The 20541-nt window shown below is 36.8% G+C and overlaps 1 protein-coding gene across 8 annotated transcripts in view; it reads left to right on the forward strand.

Moving 5' to 3' along the window:
* Window positions 1-20541, forward strand: part of Kiaa1109 (KIAA1109 ortholog) — a 166270-nt gene that overhangs the window by 72721 nt on the left and 73008 nt on the right. For all 8 annotated transcript variants that reach the window (XM_048333714.1, XM_048333715.1, XM_048333718.1 and 5 more), the window contains exons 32-44: window positions 1580-1700; window positions 2579-2725; window positions 3465-3592; window positions 3913-4112; window positions 6701-6898; window positions 7684-7895; window positions 10934-11085; window positions 11663-11813; window positions 11984-12136; window positions 13382-13622; window positions 17370-17512; window positions 19524-19743; window positions 20171-20329. In XM_048333714.1, coding sequence (XP_048189671.1) covers window positions 1580-1700; window positions 2579-2725; window positions 3465-3592; window positions 3913-4112; window positions 6701-6898; window positions 7684-7895; window positions 10934-11085; window positions 11663-11813; window positions 11984-12136; window positions 13382-13622; window positions 17370-17512; window positions 19524-19743; window positions 20171-20329 — 2225 coding nt within the window. The remainder of the gene's footprint in view (window positions 1-1579; window positions 1701-2578; window positions 2726-3464; window positions 3593-3912; window positions 4113-6700; window positions 6899-7683; window positions 7896-10933; window positions 11086-11662; window positions 11814-11983; window positions 12137-13381; window positions 13623-17369; window positions 17513-19523; window positions 19744-20170; window positions 20330-20541) is intronic.

Raw genomic sequence — 20541 nt, forward strand, 5'->3', positions numbered from 1 at the left:
CTCTCTGTACATCAGTTTGATAATAAAAATTTGAAAAAAAAAAGCTTATGCATGTGAAAGAAAACATTTAATAGAAGAAGAAAACAACCTACTGAATGTAAGCAATTCACCTGACAAAAGGTTGTTATCCAGAACGAATAAGGAACTCAAGAAACTCTGTAGGAAAAAAAGATAAAATGGGCACATAGGCCTAAATAGACATTCTCAGAAGTTAGACAAATGATGGCTGGTCAATAAGCATATGGAAAAAAATGCTCATCACCACCAATCACAGAGGTGCAAATAATGCCACAATAAATTACCACTTCACCTCAATAAACATGACTGTTTCAAAAGAGGAAGGGACACACTGTAAGTAGGAATATAAGTAAGTATAGTCATGAATGGAGGTTCCTCAACAAGTAAAATAATTGAATTAATCTTATGGTCTATCAATCCACTGTTGCATATATGTTCAAAGATAATGAAGACTGTATGTTGAATAGATATGCCTCTCGTTCATTTTAGTACTATCCACAGTAGCTAAGAAATAGAAATAATTTGTGTCCATCAGTTGATGAATACATCATGAAAACGTGGTGTCTATGTACAGTGGAATACTATTTAGCCATAAAAAGAATAAACTATTGCTAGGCACTGGTGGTTTATAAGCCTGACATCTTAATTGCCCAGGATGCTGAGATCTAAAGATCAAGGTTCAAAGATAGCCTTGGCAGACAAATTTGAAAGACTCTTAGCTCTAAGTAACAAGCAAGAACAGAATGAAGGGGTGGTTCAAGTGGTAGGGCATTAGCCTTGAGCAGAAATGCTAAGTGAAAGCATGCCTCCCTGAATTCAAGCTCTAGCAACAGCACACACAAAAAATGTACAAACAAAAGAATGAAATCCTGCCATTTGTAACAGACAGAACTGGAGGTCACTATATTCATGAAATAAGTTTGGCATTGGAAGACAAATACCACATGATCTCACTCGTGTGGAATCTAAACCCAGTGATCACATAGAATTTGACAACAGAATGGTGGTAGAGAGAATAGGAGGTAGGCGGGATGGGAAGGTTGGTTGGTGGCTACTGTGTTATACTCAGATAAGAGCCAGAAGCTCTTCTGTGCTCTAACTCCACAAGTTTACTGTAGGCAGTGATGAAGGACTTGGCATAGAATCAGTGGAAATAATAATAAATGATAAATGTTTGAGATAAATAGATTTAACCTGGCTTTAAAACTGCATAATACAATCATGGTACTCTATTAATGTGTACAGTCTTATATTTTTACTCACCAGTTAAAACAGTACAAAGGGAATGGCAGTGCTAAGGTGGAAGTCTGTAGAAAACTGGATGTTTGTTTACCTTGGAGTGGAGGGGAAAATGACTATGCCTATCTGAAGTACTTCATGTTGGGGGGTGTGGTCTGTGTATGTGTGAGTTCTGAAAGTGTGGTTTAAATATTCTTACTTGAATATTGAGATTGTTGTAAATACTTAAACAGTGCTGGTTTTCACTAATGAATCTCAGTAAAGTCAGTCCATGGTATTAAGTGAAATCACAAACTGCGATTTACTTTTTCTCTTCCCTCAGATACATCGAAGCAATGGTTCATTGTGCTAGTACCCGACACCCAGCTGCAATTGTAGATGATCTTCATGCTAAAGTCCTGAGGGAAGCTGTCCAAAATAGCAAGACCACCTTCTCAGAAAATGTAAGGTTTTTACAGTGGTCATAGCAGATAGAGTATTCACCATGTATACAGAATTTACAAATATGTGAATGTATTAAACTTGCAGTTTAAAAGCTAAATTGGAATTTATAGGCCTGTTCCAAAACCCTTTATATGACAGTGGGTCCAAAGAAGACAGTAGATATAAGCCTGTAGTAAAAAACTACTTTAGAAAGTATGGCTTTCCTTTTTATTTTGAAAGTAGTTTAGCTCCAGAGTCTTTTCTAAAGAGTAGTGGCTCTTTGCAATGAATGGTCAGAATGTTTTCTGAATTAGTGAATGTGCTTTTGGATTAGTATCTTATTTGTTGAGACACAAAGATGCTCATTTTTACTTCCCTCTGTGTCGAGTGACTTTTATCTTTAATGTTGTTGCAAGGTTACTCTTGATCACCTCAGTCAAGTAATTGTCTCTAGTTGTACAATGCTGTTCTGGACATGAAGCCAGTTGCATAACAGTTAAGTCCCATGCTCTCCTAGGGCTTCATTAGATTTTTAAATTGATCTGTATTGTATTTTGATTAAAGAGTTAAAGAAGAAATTTTGGATTGTTCCCAGCCAATAAGGAGTCAGTATTAGAAACCAAGTGTGCCTTTAAAACATTAAAAGAGAATAACTTATAATTCCTCTTGCCATCTTTTCTGTCTTTTTCCTACAGCTGATTTACATTTAATATGTGTACTTTTAGCCCTGCAGCTGCCCTATTTCCTAGCTTTTCTATGGCAGGGGTTTTAAGATGGTGTTAAAGCAGGTAGCAGCTGGCATATACAGGGGAATGGGGGGCATATTGAAGGAACAGCTTGTGGATGATGTAGAAATTACAAAAGAGCTGTGAAGTAATGTCCCTTTCGCTCTTCTTAGGTATCTTCCAAGCAAGATGTTCGGGGAACAAAAACTGAGCACCCCACAATTGGAACAACTAATCAAGGACAAGCACAGACCAGTCTGACTGCGAAGCAAGATAATGTAACAATAAAAGGTCTGCAGGCGAATGTTAGCATACCAAAGGTAACTGTTTAGTATTTTACAAGTTTTCCTGTGAAAAGAGAACATTTTCAATGCTATTTATCCTTTGCATTTACTAAAGTGATAATGTTATTGAATAGTTTGTAATATTACATATACATATGCACACCTGCACGCGCGAATACCTGCTAATTAACAAATGTATATGTGTGTGTGTTTATAATTTCTGGGGATAGAACTCAGAATTGCAAGGCAAGCTGTCTATCACCTCAACCATGCCCCTAGCCTTTTTTTCTTTTTTTTTGGTTTTGTTTTTGAGATAGGGTCTTGCTAACTTAACCCTAAGTAGCTTCCAGCTCATGCAGTTCTACCTCTACCTCCCAAGTAGCTAGGATTACAGGCTGTAAGTACCATCATGCTCAGCTTATATTAGTCATTTGATCTAATATAGGTTTAGTATGTTGTAAGTACATATATATAAATATAAAATTTACTATAATTATTTATTACATATACCATATATATAATAGTTATATGTTGTATAATTTATAAAACAGTTAATATAAGTTTAGTATATTGTGAATAGTTTAACCTAAGCAGAATGTTGGACAATATCTAGTTAAAATGTTCTTGTCCATCCAGTAAAAATGTTTGCTGTTGTATAGAACCTGTATTTATACATCTTGGCTTTTTACTAGTATTTTAAAATTTTTCATGTACATTTAAGTTTAAAATACCTTTTCCTTCTCAACTCTAAAGTTAGTGACATTTTGTGGTTTAGGTAAACCTGTGTTTGTTACAAGCCTCAGTAGAAGAATCTCCAACTACAGCTCCTAGTAGAAGCGTGACTCATGTTTCGTTGGTGGCGTTATGCTTTGACAGAATTGTTACGCAAGTTCGAATGAACAGGTGAAAATGATTTTACTAATTTGAGTCATGATTATTTCCCTAGTTGTATAAACAAGCTTTAGTGATTTTTAAAATGTGTTTCTGAGAGTTGTAATGTTACAACTCAAAACTGCTTTTGGAATTTCACATCTCACTTTATATATTAGTAAAGTACGATTTTTAAAAGTTTGTGTTGTTTTTACTTGTGTTTTTAATAAACATTAAATAATTGTCACTAATATTAAGTTGGTATAATTTTTTAAGTAAACCATTTCCTTAAAATGTCTTCACTGAACTATACTATTGAAATTCAACCATTATGTACTTTGTTTTTCATAAAGAGGTGTGGTTGAAGAGACTTCAAATAATGCAGATCCTACCAAAGCATCCAATTTTGATAGATATGTCCATGCCACCAAGATGCAGCCGCAGTCATCTGGATCCCTCAGATCAAATGCTGGAGCAGAGAAGGGCAAAGAAATTGCTGCCAAGTTAAACATTCACCGAGTGCACGGGCAGCTTAGGGGCTTGGATACAACAGGTAGGGTTTTATATCAAATAGGCTTATCTTTGATATATATTTGCAAAAGGAAACATAACTATTTCCTATAAATTTTGCTGCAGTTTGAATGTTGTATAGAAGAAGGAGATTTCTAACATGTATTGTTAAATACATGGTATTTACTCAGATTTGGTACAAATGGAAAGTAAACTTTAAGAAAATAAATATTACTCCAAATTAGAAATTGTTCTTCTCATATGTGTTTTCTTCATATGACCATCTTGTTCATGGAACAGAAAAAACATGATATTTATAATTATTTTTAAAATTCAGTTTAAAGAATTAACTTGTTAAGTCCTGATAGCCTAGTCTTACTGTTAGTAGCAATAAGAATGATACATAATCTTTTTTCTTTGCATCTTTTTTTTTTTCTTTTTGGACAGTCCTGGGGCTTTGAACTCAGGGCCTGGGTACTGTCCCTGAGCTTCTTTTGCTCAAGCCTAGCACTCTACCACTTGAGCCACAGCAACACTTCTGGCCTTTTCCATTTATGTGGTAGGTACTGAGGAATCGAACCCAGGGCTTTGTGCATGCTAGGCAAGCACTCTACCTCTACGCCACATTCCCAGCCTTCTTTGCATATTTCTTTGCCAGTACTGGGGCTTGAACTTGGGTTATCTATCTCTCACTTGGCTTTTTCATTCACAGCTTGAGCTCTACCACTTGAGCCATACCTCCAGTTTTGGTTTTCTGCTAACTAATAGGAGATAAGACATCTTAAGGATTTGTCTGCTCAGGCTGGCTTCAAACCTCAATCCTCAGATCTCAGCCTCTTGAGAAGCTAGGATTATAAGTGTGAGCCAGGCACCTGCTTAGATATTGCTCTTAAAGTCATTGATAACATATTATATATGCTGTATTACATATCACTCCACTGTTCTTGAGATGAGTATGAATGCTTAAGTCTGCAATGTGGGACATACTGAATGAACGGATGAAGTTCCTTAATTTATTCATGTTCCTGTATATTTGTCAGGTGTTATGGTGCCTATCTACATCCTGCATTTGTGTAATGGCTGTCATCTTTCTTCTTAAGGCTTATTTCATCACACTTGTGTTGGAGGCCAAAGCACTTACCTGAGGATGTTGGGGGACTTTTTGTAACCATGGAGACCTGTAGTTGTAAACTGGCATAAAATACGACTTTTGGTTGCACCAGTAACCAATTTGTGTTTGGTTGTTGGGCATGCCATAAGCAATACCCATTGTAATTGTGAAATCCTTCATTCTGAAGCAAAACTCCCAACACCAAACTCCTAATGCAAGTCTGTGTTAGTGTAAAAATGTACGAAAAAAGTATAAATGTCTTTGTTTGTAAATATATGATATATCTTGCAAAATATATGTAATAATCTCAGGTGTGTTAGTCATAGCAGGTGAAGTAGGTAGCTGAGTACAGTGTTACAGACTCTTCATTGTGGAGTCCTCTATAAATCTTGAAACTTTTAATTTATGTGAGTAGATTCCCTGGTCAAGAAATGTAAATAATAATTCAGATTATGTTCTCACCATACTTCAGAGTTAAGTTCATGGGATTAAAGACTATAATAGAGATTTGGTGTAAGTGAACTGAATACCTCATGGGGGGAAAGGGAAAGGGGGAGGTGGAAGGGGGGGTATGAGGGACAAGGTAACAAACAGTACAAGTAATGTATCCAATGCCTAACGTATGAAACTGTAACCTCTCTGTACATCAGTTTGATAATAAAAATTTGAAAAAAAAAGACTAATAGAGATAATTAAATAATGAGAATATTTAAGGAAAATGTAGGCAAATACTTATTCTTTAAAAAGGAAAGGGAAACTCTTCTCAATGCAAAGAGTGCTATTTCCCACAAGATGAAGTAATATATATAATATACATATGCATATATATTACAGTGATACCTAAAAAAATTTATTGACCTGAGGAAATGATCATTATTCCTGTTTTCTGGAAAGTAGAATTTGCAAAATGATCTCTAGAAGGTTAAAAGGCAGTTTAGCAAAACTTTAAGCAAGTTACCTTGGATTGGTAAATGATTTCTGTATTCTTCTCTTTTCTATATTCATTAGCTGTAATCAGAGAAAGAAATGGAAAATTGTAAAATACAAACTCCTTGCAGGCACACAGGATATTAGTTTCCACATTGCATCTATAAGCAGTGGAGCCAACAATGTCTGTGATGAATTATAGTTACGTAACATGTGTTACCAGGTAGCAATCCTTCTGTAAAAGCTATATATAATTTTCTTAGAAAAATAAAGTTACTGCTATTACTGAGTAATCAAAACAGTTTTTCTTTTGTAAAATAAGTTTCTTAAACTACTTTAGCTTGTAGAGGACTTAAGAGTTTATTAGCTTTGTTTTTTAAGGTATCATGCAATTTTTCAGAAAAAGATTGATATTTCCTTTGTTCAAAGCATCATTATTTGTGAAAACAAATTGTTTACAAAATTAGCTGACTTGTTTCTATGTTTTTTCTTTTGACAGAATACTAAGGTATCTTTTTAAAGCCCACTTTGTGTTTTTGGCTTTTTGGTAATACCTGTCTTTAAAAACATTCATCTTGTTCTCTTGATAACAGACATCGGGACCTGTGCCATCACTGCTATTCCTTTTGAGAAGTCCAAAGTTTTGTTTACTCTTGAAGAACTGGATGAATTTACTTTTGTAGATGAAACAGATCAGCAGGCTGTCCCAGATGTTACTCGAATAGGGCCCAGCCAAGAAAAATGGGGTTGGATAATGTTTGAATGTGGACTTGAAAATTTAACCATAAAAGGCAAGCCTGCCCTCCCTCCCTCCCTCCCTCCCTCCCTCCCTCCCTCCCTCCCTTCCTTCCTTCCTTCCTTCCTTCCTTCCTTCCTTCCTCTCTTCCTTCCTTCCTTCCTTCCTCTCTTCCTTTCTCTCTTTCTTTGTTTCTTTCTTGCTGAATTCTGCATAAGGGCTGGGGATAATTTAGCTTACATTTCTTTAATGTTTTGAAGGATGTGGCTCTCTGAAACCTGAATGAGCGTAGTAAACAGAAAGTATGATTCCTGGAATTCATTAATAAGAAGCAGCCACCTCTGCATAGGTATCCTAACTGCATAGTAGGTCTTTCTCTCCACTGGGTGATTCAAATGTAGGCTATGTCTAGACATACCCATCCTCAGTGCTCCAATAACATATACTGTCTGATTCAGAAAAAACGCTAAAAGTCATATAGAGCCATCTAGGTTTTGCAAGATTGCATCTTTCATTGTTTGAACTTTACAGCGTTAGGATATAAACAGTGAAAAGTACTGATATTTGTCTCTTACATATTACACACGAAAGGAGGAAGGTTGAATTGTGCATAAGACTTGTAGGTAGATTTAGTCCTATACAATGTAGTAACTACTGTAATATTAGTTGTGTATGCCTACACTTATTTTCCTGATAAATCAATCATGGCACTTTATAGATAAGGACAAAGTTTTGGTGAGGAAAACATGATCTTTATGCAATTTTATGCAGATACTATACAGTACAGAATTGAGATGCGTATTCATTGGTTTTAATAAATTAATGTTTTCATTTTCATAGGAGGAAGACAGTCTGGTGCTGTTTTGTATAACAGCTTTGGAATTATGGGTAAAACTAGTATCACAGAAAGAGGTGGAGTGCTGACGTCCAATAATTCTTCTGATTCTCCCACTGGCAGTGGCTATAATACAGATGTCTCTGATGACAATCTTCCATGTGACCGGACAAGCCCCTCCTCAGACTTAAATGGAAATTCTGTTTCAGATGAACAAGTGAGTGAATCTATAATGATAATAATACTATTGCTTTTGAAATGGCATTTCCTGTTTTAGATTTATATCTGCTTAAATGCATAGCACACTGGTGAATATACGATGACTAGAGTTAATTTTTAAAATGCACTTAGTATTTGCTGAGACAGTGAATTGTTGGACTTAAGAAAAATGAGCCTTGGTTATTTTGATGAATTTTAGCGGAAGTCATTTTTAATAATTTGCTTTATTATTCATGCCTCATATAAGTTCTAGATATATTCATTAATATCTGCTTATTTCAGGTAGAATTTCTGAATAAGACCTTAAATTCAGTTCATTACTTCTATTGTGCTTTAATTCCATGGTGATGGATATAGCAATAGCAACAACAAAATTCCATATTGTAGAAGAGTTGGGCCACTAACTGGTGCCATGGGTAAGCAAGTTACTCAGCTTCTTCTAGGTATTTCAGATGTAACAGGAGTATAGTAATACTGTAGACTTTACAGAGCAGTCAAGATGGAAGGAGACAATACATGTGAAGGGCTTCTTGCAGTATCTTTCACACAATAAGAATTTAGTGAATGAAAACATATATATTCATGAGCTTCTGGTCATTGTAAAACCTCGATGAAGTATAGACACAAAAGCTCCAAATAAAACATCTTTTAACCAAGAAATGTGTCACAGTTATCTATTGCTCACAGTTATTCTCAACTCTCTGAACCTCCAGTTCCTGAGTTTTGTTTTTTTTTCTTAATTTTGGTGTATAGCTTAAGAGCTTAATCGGTTTTCTTGTAGTTCTTTGGAACTGTTTGGAGATGGAATAAAGTTTTAATTATGGAAATAAAAAAGTATAATACTGCTCACAAAACAAAAGAGTGACTTCAGTATTCCTTCCTTTTTGTTTACTAAACTACTTGACGTGAACTTAGAGATTCTTGCTTAAAGTCCTTTAATTCTCTTAAATTCTTTCTTAAGGTTCACTGTCTTGTCTTGGTCTGTTTCCTTATGGAGTTTTCCCTCCTCTTCAGGTTATTCCTTGGAAGGTCTATTCTTGGTTCCTGTTTCTTGCTACTTGTTTATTCCTTGACTCTGTGATTTAGTGACACTTCTCTTGCTCATCCATGTCTTTGCCCCATCCTTTCAATGGAGCTCTAGCATTGGATCCAGTGGCATTTTGTATGTCTGCATTTAGATATTCCATAGGCACCGCAAATGTAGACAGTCTACAACCAAATATTATTTCTTCTATGTCTTTATCCAGTGCTTGGCTAATAGCCTCTTGTCTAAAGGTATTTGTGAAACTAGATGTTTTATTTATTAATTTATTGGTTTTGTATGTGCGCATGCACACACACACACACACACACACACACACAGAACTACCTCCCCAGCTTTAGACTTTTTTAAAGAGATGGGATCCTGTTTTGTTGCACAGTTTAGCTGCAAACTCTTGGGATCAAGTATTCATCCTGCCCTAGTTCCCACATCTCTAAGTATACCCAGATCAGATATTTTTTTTAAAGGAAGGTAGTATGTTGTGTTAACTTTATGTTGCATAAACTCATAATGGAATCTAAGGCAACACTTCATCTTGAAATATTTAAATAATTCTTATCAACATTAGTACAGGCTCCAAGTGAGATAGATAAATAGTCCCTTATCAGTTCAGACCATATTTTGCTGCCACAACTAATCAATGAATAATATGAAAAAATTTTAAAGTACTTAAAAATGTATTGTGGCTGTAAAAGTGATATACAGAGGGATTATGGTTATATGTACCAGGTGAAGAGTAATTAATTTTTGAACAACGTCACTTCTTCCTTTGTTCTCTCCCATTTTTCCCTCTTATTAGCCCCACAAGTTCATTTTCGCCATAGTATCTAGTGAGTACCATTACTATATTTGTTCACCCTTTGGCCTACTTTTTCTGTGACTTTCCTTTACTCTCCCAAAGACAGATCAATGACAAAAGGAAATGAAAACAAAAACAGCAACAAAGAAGAAAAGAAAACTCTTGGTTGCATTTCCTAGAGTTCATTTTCATATATATTATTTTATATGGTCAGATGCACATAACTCTTGTGCCTATGTGATCCTCCTAAAAATATCCTTCTTTGGTTTCACTGTGTGAATGCCTACAGACCTGCATAATTTATCATGTTCCAGTGTATTTGTTTTTCTTTTATCATTCGGTGTGTTTACTTGTATATTTATAGGCACATTCTAGTTACCACAAATAAGGAAAAAAATGTGCAACCTGTGTTTCTTTGGGTCTGGTTTATGTTGCTTAGTATAATTTTTTTCCAAGTCTTTCCATGTCCCACAAATGGTACAATGTCATTGTTCTGATGAATGAGTAGAATTCCATTGTGTATATATACCACATTTTCTTGATCCATTTGTCCTCTAAGAGGTGTCTGGGTTGATTCTATATCTTGGGTCCGATAAACAGTGCTGCAATGAACATGATTGTGCTAGTAGCTGTAGTGTGGCCTTGTTTGTTTTCTATTGGATAAATGCCCAGGAGTGGAATTTCTGGGTTTAGTCTTCTGAGGAACCTCCTTACTGCTTTCCAGAGTGGTTGAACAAGTTTACATTCTCATCAACAGTGTGATAGAGTTCCCTTTTGGCCACATCCCCTCCAGCATTTGTTATTGTTAAATTCTCAAAGAAACAACAATTAATAAGTAGGCTAAAGACTTAAAGAGAGACTTCTCAGGAGAAGTAAGAAATCAACAAATAGATACATGAGATATGTTCAACATCTCTGGCCATAAAAGAAATACAAATCAAAACAACATTGGGATTCTACCTCACCCCAGTTAGAATGGCCATTATCAAGAAAACTAACAATAACAAAATTACATTTTTTTAAAAAAGTTGTTCTTTTGGAACCTTATGGATTTTAGAATTTTTAATTGACAATTTTAAAAAAAGTGAAAAAAATCTCATTAATAAAGGGTTGTTACTTAAATCACTAGTATACCTCTGTTTGTAGTTTTAAGCAAGCTATGCATTAATAAGTTTCTGGCATTTATTTTATACAGGATGAAGGAGTTGAATCTGATGACTTGAAAAAAGATCTCCCTCTAATGCCTCCACCTCCGGATTCATGTAGCATGAAGTTGACCATTAAGGAAATTTGGTTTAGTTTTGCAGCTCCCACCAATGTGAGATCTCCCACGCATGCATTTTCTCGGTAAAAAGTCTTAATTGTAGTACATCATTGATATTTCTTCATTTCAAATAGCATACAGTTCTTCATTTTTCAAATAGCCATTCTGATGTATCTAGTTCTCTGTAAGTATTAACTTTTTTCAGTCTTTCCTACTTCATACTTTATGTATACATTTTTCTCACCTTATTTGGCTCATTTTTTTTCTGTTAGTACTTTTGTTTTACTTATGCCGGTATCACTGTCTCAGTTGATCAACTTACTGTCTTACTTTTGTTTACTCTTTGAAACTGTGATATTTTTCCCCTTTCCTATTAGCCATTTTTTATACTTTATAGTTAGGTTTTTGTATGTTATGAAGTCAAAGGAAATGGAAGTAAAATTACCATTATAAAACAGCAAGTAGGGCTAGTCGTGATGACACAGCCTGACATCATAGCACTTGGGAGGCTGTAGCAAGAAGATGGCAAGTTTGAGGCTAGCGTAAGCTACGTAGGAAGACCTTGTCTCAAAAGAACAATAACAAGCCAGTAAGAACCATAGATGTGGGAGATTGATTGAAATACAAACCTTGACATTCATCTGAAATTTTCTTTTAAAGGCAGCTGAACCTGTTAAGCACTGCGACTCCAGCTGTTGGAGCTTGGCTTGTTCCCATCGACCAGCTCAAGTCATCCTTAAACAAGTTAGAAACTGAGGGAACTTTGAGAATATGTGCTGTCATGGGATGCATAATGACAGAAGCATTGGAGGTAGGTCTTTAGCTGTATAAAGAATCACACATACTTTATTACTGAAAGTGTTTCCTTGTTGGTAATCATTGTTGGAGAATATCAAACCAGCAGGTTCTTAATTGGAAGCCATCTTTTATTGTAGGATCACTCATGCATGGCATTCTCAATATGTTGTTGCTTGGTTTCAGAACAAAAGTGTACATTTCCCCCTCAGAAGTAAATACAATAGACTTACAAAAGTTGCCCGCTTTCTCCAAGAAAATCCTTCCTGTTTGCTGTGTAATATACTGCACCACTACTTGCACCAGGCAAATTACTCCATCATTGAGGATGCTACAATGGTAAGTTACTGAAGCCATAGAAGGCAGCTGTGCCTGGTGGGTGTCCAGTGGCTCTTGCTTGTAATTCTAGCTACTTTGAAGGCTGAGATCTGAGGTTTGCAGTTTGGACCCAGTCTGCATAGGAAAGTCCATGAGACTCTTGTCTTCAATTGACTACCCAAAGAGCCAGAAGCTGAGCTGTGGTAGAGAGCTAGCTTTGAGGAGAAAATCTCAGAGACAATGCCAGGGCACTGAGTTCAAACTCCAGGACTCCTCTGTTGTAGGAATGCTGACCTCTGGTTCTGGATGTGTTGGGTGAGTCCAAAGGATAAATGTGATGAGAAATGTAAGATAATAGAAAACAGTGTTTGCCGGGCTAAATTTATACATCCCCTTATGTGGAGACGCCAATCTTATTATCCCCTTATATGTGTTCCCTTTCCACTCTCTTCCTTGGCTGCCTGACCTGCGGACAGGCCAAGGTGGAATAGAGGATAAGGGTAGCCTCGGTTATGCGTGGTCGTGAGAATGCCCTCCCCCTCCCTATACTCGCCAAGGAAGACAGGTACGAGTGGGCTCTCGGAGAAGCTTCAAGAGCTTTCTGTTTATTCAAGGGAGGGGGCAATCAGACTTATAGCAGTAATGATGAGGGAAGGGGAGGAACTGACCAGGAGCTAACAACAGGCTGGTGAGCATATCCATCCAAGAGCAACGCCCTAGGACCTCCCCCACGGGATAACGTCACTTCCCACAGAACAGCCTTCTGGGCGCCCGACCATGCCATTAGGACACAGGTGCTCGCAGAGGAGAGGTGGGGCTGGCTTAACTCCCTCTCCCAGTTCCAGACCCGGGAAGGGGGTAGGCGTGGCTAGCAGACACACAGCCCCAGGACAGGAGGAAATGCAGTGTCTCTAGGAACCCTCTTCCCCTCAATGCCAAGCTGAATCCCCAACAAGTGTTCTCTGATTAAAGACTTAGGAGTTGCTAGAGTAGCATATGTTCTTTGAAGCTGTGGGTACAGATGAGATTTCTCAGTGTGGTGTGTTGAGTGAAAAACTGGTCAAGGAGGAATCCTGAGCAATACTCAAGTTGAAGGAAAATAGTGGATTGACTAGAGGAATGTAGAGTGCCCAGGAGGGAACTTTGAGCAAACTATCTAATCTCTAAGTTTTGCTTTCTTTATTTCTAAAAGGAGAGTTTGGAATTTAAGTGAATAGTATATACAAACCCATCAGAGGAGACTGAAACTTCCCATTGTTCTTACAGAGTGATGGGCTTCCTGCTCTGGTAACTTTAAAGAAAGGTCTGGTTGCCCTGGCCAGGCAGTGGATGAAGTTCATTGTGGTGACACCGGCCTTTAAAGGAGTCAGCTTGCATAGACCAGCTCAGCCTCTGAAGCCCCCTGCCACTGTGGACCATGATCGTGAAGATGGCCTTGGGCTAGACAATGGTGGTGGTCTTCAGAGTGATACCAGTGCCGATGGGGCAGAGTTTGAGTTTGATGCAGGTAATTTTAGTATAGGGTCCTCAAGGTACCATGTATGCTTCGGCACTATTTAGTACTATTTATGCTTTATCTCCTTAAATGACAACAAAAAGAAATTACTAACACAGCTGGTAAGATGGTAATTGTGTTTATGTCCCAAAGTTGAAAGTGTCCTTGTTTAATTATTCAGAGACAGTTTTTATTACTCCAAGCACATTGTAACCAAAATGCATTGGCATCCTTATGAGTAGATTTCATGAGTTTGATTTTGTGATATACCATAGACTTCTCATTCTAGTTGTTTTTATTTTCTTTTTTGTTTTTGCCAGTCCTGGGGCTTGGACTCAGGGCCTGAGCACTGTCCCTGGTTTCTTTTTGATCAAGTCTAGCACTCTACCACTTGATCCACAGCGCCACTTCTGGCTTTTTCTGTTTATGTGGTGCTGAGGAAGCAGGGCTTCGTGCATGCGAGGCAAGCACTCTATCGCTAGGTCACATTCCCAACCTGTTTTTATTTTCATTTGATCTTTCTAAATATAAAAAAGATCAAGATATCAACCCAAGTTGGAATAGCATCATAATTAATACCATCTCACCCAGTACAGTGAGATCACACAAAAGTGTTCAGAGTGTAAGTTTGGCTGCTCAATGCAGTAGTGTAAAGGAAAGAAAACTGGATGCCATGTGCTTGGTTAAAATATATTATCTCTTTCCAAAATCTCTCATTATCTATGCTGTATAGAAAGACATCTTTAACAAAAATGTTCTGAATGAAGCTCTTGCATCTCCTTTTAAAAATAGTATTTGTTTATAAATTTATTACAGAAGCCTTTATTTTATTACCTAGTATTTGAGTAGATTAAAGTAAATATGGATTCTGTTCTGAGTTTGTAGTTTTGTACTAAGATACTTCTACCTGAATAAAGTGAATATGTATATCTGAAATGGACATATTCACTTATTTGCAAAAGTTAATTTTTATTATTGGTGTATGGCAAGGAAAATTACGTTTTAAGATACTATGAAAAAAGTACAGACACTACTGTAGGAAATAATAGTAATCCCAAAGTAGGGCTTTGAGAATGTTGATATGCTTTATCCAGCTTAGTTTTTTAATAACTATAAAAATGTATTTTAAGGATTAGGCTAGATTTTGTTACTTTTTTAAAAATAAAATTTCAAGTGTACGTGAAGGTCAAAAGAACAGTATGGCAAATATCCCCTTTAATATCTGTAGATGCCTTTGTTAGTCTATGTCATTGTGGGTACTCTTAAAATTTAATTCTTGAATTTAATTTTTTTATTAATTTATTGTCAAAGTGATGTACAGTGGGCTTACAGTTTGATACATAAGGCAGAGAGTACGTTTCTTATCAAACTTGTTACCTTCTCCCTCGTTTTTCCCCTTTTGCCTACCTCCAATTCTCCCCCCCCCATAGTTGTACAGTTGGTTTACAGCATATTGTCTTGTGAGTTTTGCTGTTGCATTGGTTCACCTTTTACCCTTTGTCTTTCTACTTTGATGTTCCCCTTCCCTTCCTTAGTTGCAATAAACATATATACAATACCCAGGGTACTAAAATCAGTAACAGTGATATCAGGGGTAAAACCCTGGGAAAGAAAGACAAAAGAAAAAGGCAGAATTTCACATGGTACATTGAAAATAACAATAATAATGATAAAACACTTATTTTCATAACTTGGGGTCCTTTGTGTTTGGCTCATTTCACTTAGTATGATTTTTTCCAAATTTTTCCATTTCCTTATGAATGGGGCAATGTCATTCTTTCTTATAGAAGCATAGAATTCCATTGTGTACATGTATCATATTTTCTTGATCCATTCATCTACTGAGGTGCACCTGGGTTGGTTCCATATTTTAATGATGGTAAATTGTACTGCAGTGAACAGAGTTGTGCTAGTGGCTTTAATGTGGACTTGCTTATAGTCCTTTGGGTAGATGCCCCAAAGTGGGGCTACTGCGTCATAGGGGAGCTCTATGTTGAACCTTTTGAGAAGCTTCCACACTTTTCCAGAGTGGTTGAACAAGTTTACACTCCCACCAACAGTGTAGTGGGGTTCCCTTTTGGCCACATCCCTGCCAGTATCTGTTGTTATTAGTTTTCTTGATAATGCCATTCTTTCTGGGGTGAGATGGAATCTCAATGTTGTTTTGATATACATTTCTTTTTTGGCCAGTGATGTTGAGCACTTCTTCATGTGCCTCTTGGCCATTCTCATTTCCTCTTTAGAGAAGTCTCTCTTTAGGTCTTTAGCCCATTTATTAATGGGGCCATTGCTTCTTTTAGGATTTTTGTTGTTGTTTGTTTTTCTGTATGCCATCAATGTGAAGAGTGAGGCTAAAATCAGGAAAGCAACTCCTTTTGCAATAGCCTCTCAAGAAAATAAAATACTTAGAAATAACCTTAACATGGGCTGGGGATATAGCCTAGTGGCAAGAGTGCCTGCCTCGGATACAAGAGGCCCTAGGTTCGATTCCCCAGCACCACATATACAGAAAACGGCCAGAAGCGGCGCTGTGGCTCAAGTGGCAGAGTGCTAGCCTTGAGCAGGAAGAAGCCAGGGACAGTGCTCAGGCCCTGAGTCCAAGGCCCAGGACTGGCCAAAAAAAAAGAAATAACCTTAACCCAAGAAGTGAAAGACCTCTACGATGAAAATTTTAGAAACTTGAAAAAGGAAATTAAAGCAGAACTAAGGAAATGGAAAACCTCCCATGTGCCTGGATTGGGAGAATTAACATCGTGAAAATCTTAATACTGCCAAAAGCTATCTACAAATATAATGCAATACCCATCAATATCCCAACACCATTCTTTAGTGAAATAGAGGAAGCAATCCAAAAATTCGTCTGGAACAATAAAAGATCTCGAATAGCAAAAGCAATCCTAATCAGAAAGAACAGTGCTGGAGGAATATCAGTACCAAACTTCAAACTCTATTATAAAGCTATTACAAAACTCTACTTAAACAACTTGGTATTGGCACAAGAACAGGCCTGAGGATCAATGAAATAGAACTGAAGACCCAGAAATGAACCCACAGACCTATGGTTACTTAATCTTTGATAAAGGAGCTAAAAAAATAGGATGGAAGAAAGATAGCCTCTTTAACAAATGGTGCTGGCAAAATTGGTTAAACGCTTGTAATAAACTAAAGCTAGGTCGTTATGTATCACCATGCACCACAATCATTTACAAATGGATCAAAGACCTCAAGGTAAAAGCAGATACCCTGAAAACATTGCAGGAAGGAATAGGAGAAACATTTGGGCTCTGTGGCACAGGTCGAAAATTTCTTAATAAAAGCAAATCAAAGAAAGTTAGGACAAACGAGATTGCATCAAACTGCAGGGCTTCTGCACGGCAAAAAACATAGCCTGCAACATAAATAGAAAGCCCTCAGATTGGAATATCTTCACTGGCCATACAACTGACAAGGGCCTCGTATCTAAAATATACTCAGAACTCAAAATATTAAGTTCCCTCAAGACAAATCCTTGTTTAATTTTTAATCTCTGTATCTTTTGCATGATAGGTGAGAAATTTAATGGAAACGTTCCTTTATTGGTGACAGAATGAGAGGTTAAGACTGGGATATAAAAGGAAAATAAAAGCACATATTATAGCAACATTTATAGTTTTTTCACATTATGAGAATTGATTGTATTATTCAACCCAGAACACTGGGGCTAAGTTTCAAGAGAAGTTGTGATAATACATTGCTTCCTCCTTCTTTTCAATACTTCAGCCACTGTCAGTGAACACACAATGCTCCTGGAAGGAACAGCCAACCGGCCACCACCTGGTAGCTCTGGGCCAGTCACTGGAGCTGAGATCATGAGGAAACTTTCTAAAACTCATACCCACAGTGACTCCGCATTAAAAATAAAGGTAATATGATTGCTGGTTTTGCTTAGAGAGCAGATAATTTTTACTTAGAATGAAGATCTAAAATGTTGATGCATCAAATTTATGTGTTGTGTATTTACCCTATGTACTCAGTAACTGTTTTTCATGTTGAAACCAACTGGATAAGTGACTTACAATGCGTGTATTTTTTTAATTTTTAAAAATTTTATCATAAAGGTGATGTACAGAGGGATTACAGTTATATAAGTCAAATAATGAGTACATTTCTTTTTGAACAGTGACTTTACCCTCTCCCTCATTTTCTCGCATTTTTTTCCTCTCCTGACCCTTACCTCCCCACAAGTTGTATAGTGCATTTCCAACATAGTGTCTAGTGAGTGTTACTGCAGAATTGTTTCATCCTTTCTGTGCCCCTTCCCCTCCCCAAATCAGATAAACGTACATATAAGTCAAAGGGTACAGAAATAAAAAACAGTGACAAAAGGGAATAAACCAAAAAACGTTAGCAAGACTATCTCAACAAACAAGCTGACTGTGGTCCACATGTAATCCCAGCTACAAAGGAGGTATAGGTTGGAGAATTGTGGTCCAAAGCAAAATGGGTAAGACACTATTGCTCAAGGGCCTGGTAAGTGTGAGGCCCAGAGTTCAAAAGCTATTACTACCAAAATAATAATGCTGGTGATAATCTAACAGCAACTATTATAAGTTTAGAATTTTGACCATATTAAAGTATAAGTTTTCTGCACAGAAAAAATTATAATACAAATATATACAAGTTAAATGGCAATGACAATGTTCTAATCACTGAGAAAAAGTCCAGAAACAAAAAAAAATTAGTTCACAGAAAAAAATATGCACATAAGTGTTGTTTTCAAAGACATAATGCCTGTATACTTCTGATCATATAAAATAATTATCTTTTTATAGCATATTTACCTTTTTTAGTGTCTTTTTATAGTGTATTTTAAATTGATAGGCAATTTTAATCTTAGATGTGACAGCACATGGAGATTACAGAATGCTATCTTTTTTTTATTAAAATGGCTAGAATTTTTGTTTCAGTGCTCTCTAGAGAATAAGATTTTAGTAAGGTTTTTGAAATTAAGTTACTGGAAGTTCTAGTAGAAGTTTGGGCATATAGGTTAAAAAATCTGACTTTCTACTTACTTGGTTATACAAGTCACTTTTCCTCTTTTGTGAGGTAGCAGTAATCTTGTTAGAGATTACATAAGATTATATGAAAGTGCACACTGTGTAGCCATTCTCACCATCCTTCCTCTCCGTTCTGCACCTGTTTAGCTCTGTCTGCTCTCCACCAGCCTTTGTTCCCACCATCAGCCCCTGATTTCCTTTCAGGTAGATGTCTGTTCTCACCTTCACTAAGAAACGGCAGGAAAGCTGCTGAAGGCAGAAAACTTTCTCCACTTTCTGTGAGGACATAGACTGTAGTTTTGATAGTATGTTACAGGTTACTTTCAGTATATAAGGACTATTTTTCAGTGTGTATAGTTACCTTTCTAAGGAAAGACTTTATGTAAAGGATATTATGTCTGGGTATTGGTTTTCTGATTCAGTAAACAACCAGCAATGGCATGAATTATTTCAGGTGGCATTTTTTTCTTTACCAGTTGGGATGTTCTTTAAACATTCTGCCTATGACTTTCTGAAGTTCTGATATTCTAGCTACTGCTCCTTAAGTTATTTACTAGTAGCTTTTTTTCCTACAATGTATTGACATGTTGTGTTGTGCCTGTATGTTTGCCATAGACTCCGTTTTCAGATTTAGGAGGGAAATAATGTTGTCAAAATAAAGGATTGTATGTCAATATAGTAATGATAATAAAAGTAGGCCTTCTGTAGAGCTACAGAACATGCTTGCATATGTTTGAGACATACCGCAGTTCTAGTGTACAGAATCGGTTCTCGTGTCCATGCATAGAGTAGCTTGCAGTAAGAGTGACAGTCCTGATAATTATAAGTGGCTCGGCCACATGCAGAAGCATGAGCCCATGTATGGTTCTTTTTGCAGGGCATCCACCCCTATCACTCCCTGAGCTACACCAGCGGAGACACTGCCACAGACTCTCCGGTCCATGTTGGACGTTCTGGGATGCCAGTAAAGGAGAGCCCAAGGAAGGAGAGCCTGCTCAGCTACCTGACTGGAAGCTTCCCAAGCCTGCACAACCTTCTGGAAGGAACTCCTCAGAGAAGTAGTGCAGCTGTAAAAAGTAGCTCCTTAACAAGGACAGGTACATCCCCCGGCCTGATAACTATGAACTTTTATGAGAAAATGAAAGCAGACAGGATAAAATTAAATGTATGCGTTAGTGTTATAAGTAATCTATTATATTCTATTTCATTTTTCAGAAAATATTATAGAAGACAACCATTCTATTTGTAACCTTTTCATATCTTCATTTGCATTTTGACATTGTACTACTGGCCTGATGTTAACCTGGGTATTTGTTGAGGTCTATGGCTAGACTAACTAACATAGAATCTGTGCCCTGTTAAGGTTTTAAAAAATTAACTATGAATGCATTAGTGTCCCAATACCAACATCAGGCTGTGAACATTTGAAAGAATTCACAAAGGAGGACAGTTTACCTAGCCTTTGAAAATAATGTAAATCCCACTTTATGTTCCTGAGTACATTGGTAATTCTATTCTTTTCAGGAAATACAGTGGCCACTGATATGCTTTCTGAGCATCCTTTGCTATCTGAGCCATCATCTGTGAGTTTCTACAATTGGATGTCACATGCTGTGGGTAATCGAGGAAGTGTGGTACAAGAATCTCCTGTTACAAAATCGGGCCACAATAGTCTTCCAACAGGTATTGAGTTATTTTATTTGGTTTTAGTTGCCTAAGCAGCACATGCATTTATTTTTTAAAAAAGTTTTGGAAGCTAATTCCAAAGCCTCAGGCACTTAAGTACTATTTTGGTTCAAACTGACCTATTTATAAATGCAGTCATTTGAGTGTTCTTATGGAAAGAGATAGGCCAGATATGAGATACCATATAATTTAAGGAGTTTGCAACTAAC

This window comes from Perognathus longimembris, chromosome 24 (assembly GCF_023159225.1).
Source record: "Perognathus longimembris pacificus isolate PPM17 chromosome 24, ASM2315922v1, whole genome shotgun sequence".
Classification (NCBI taxonomy): Eukaryota; Metazoa; Chordata; class Mammalia; order Rodentia; family Heteromyidae; genus Perognathus; species Perognathus longimembris.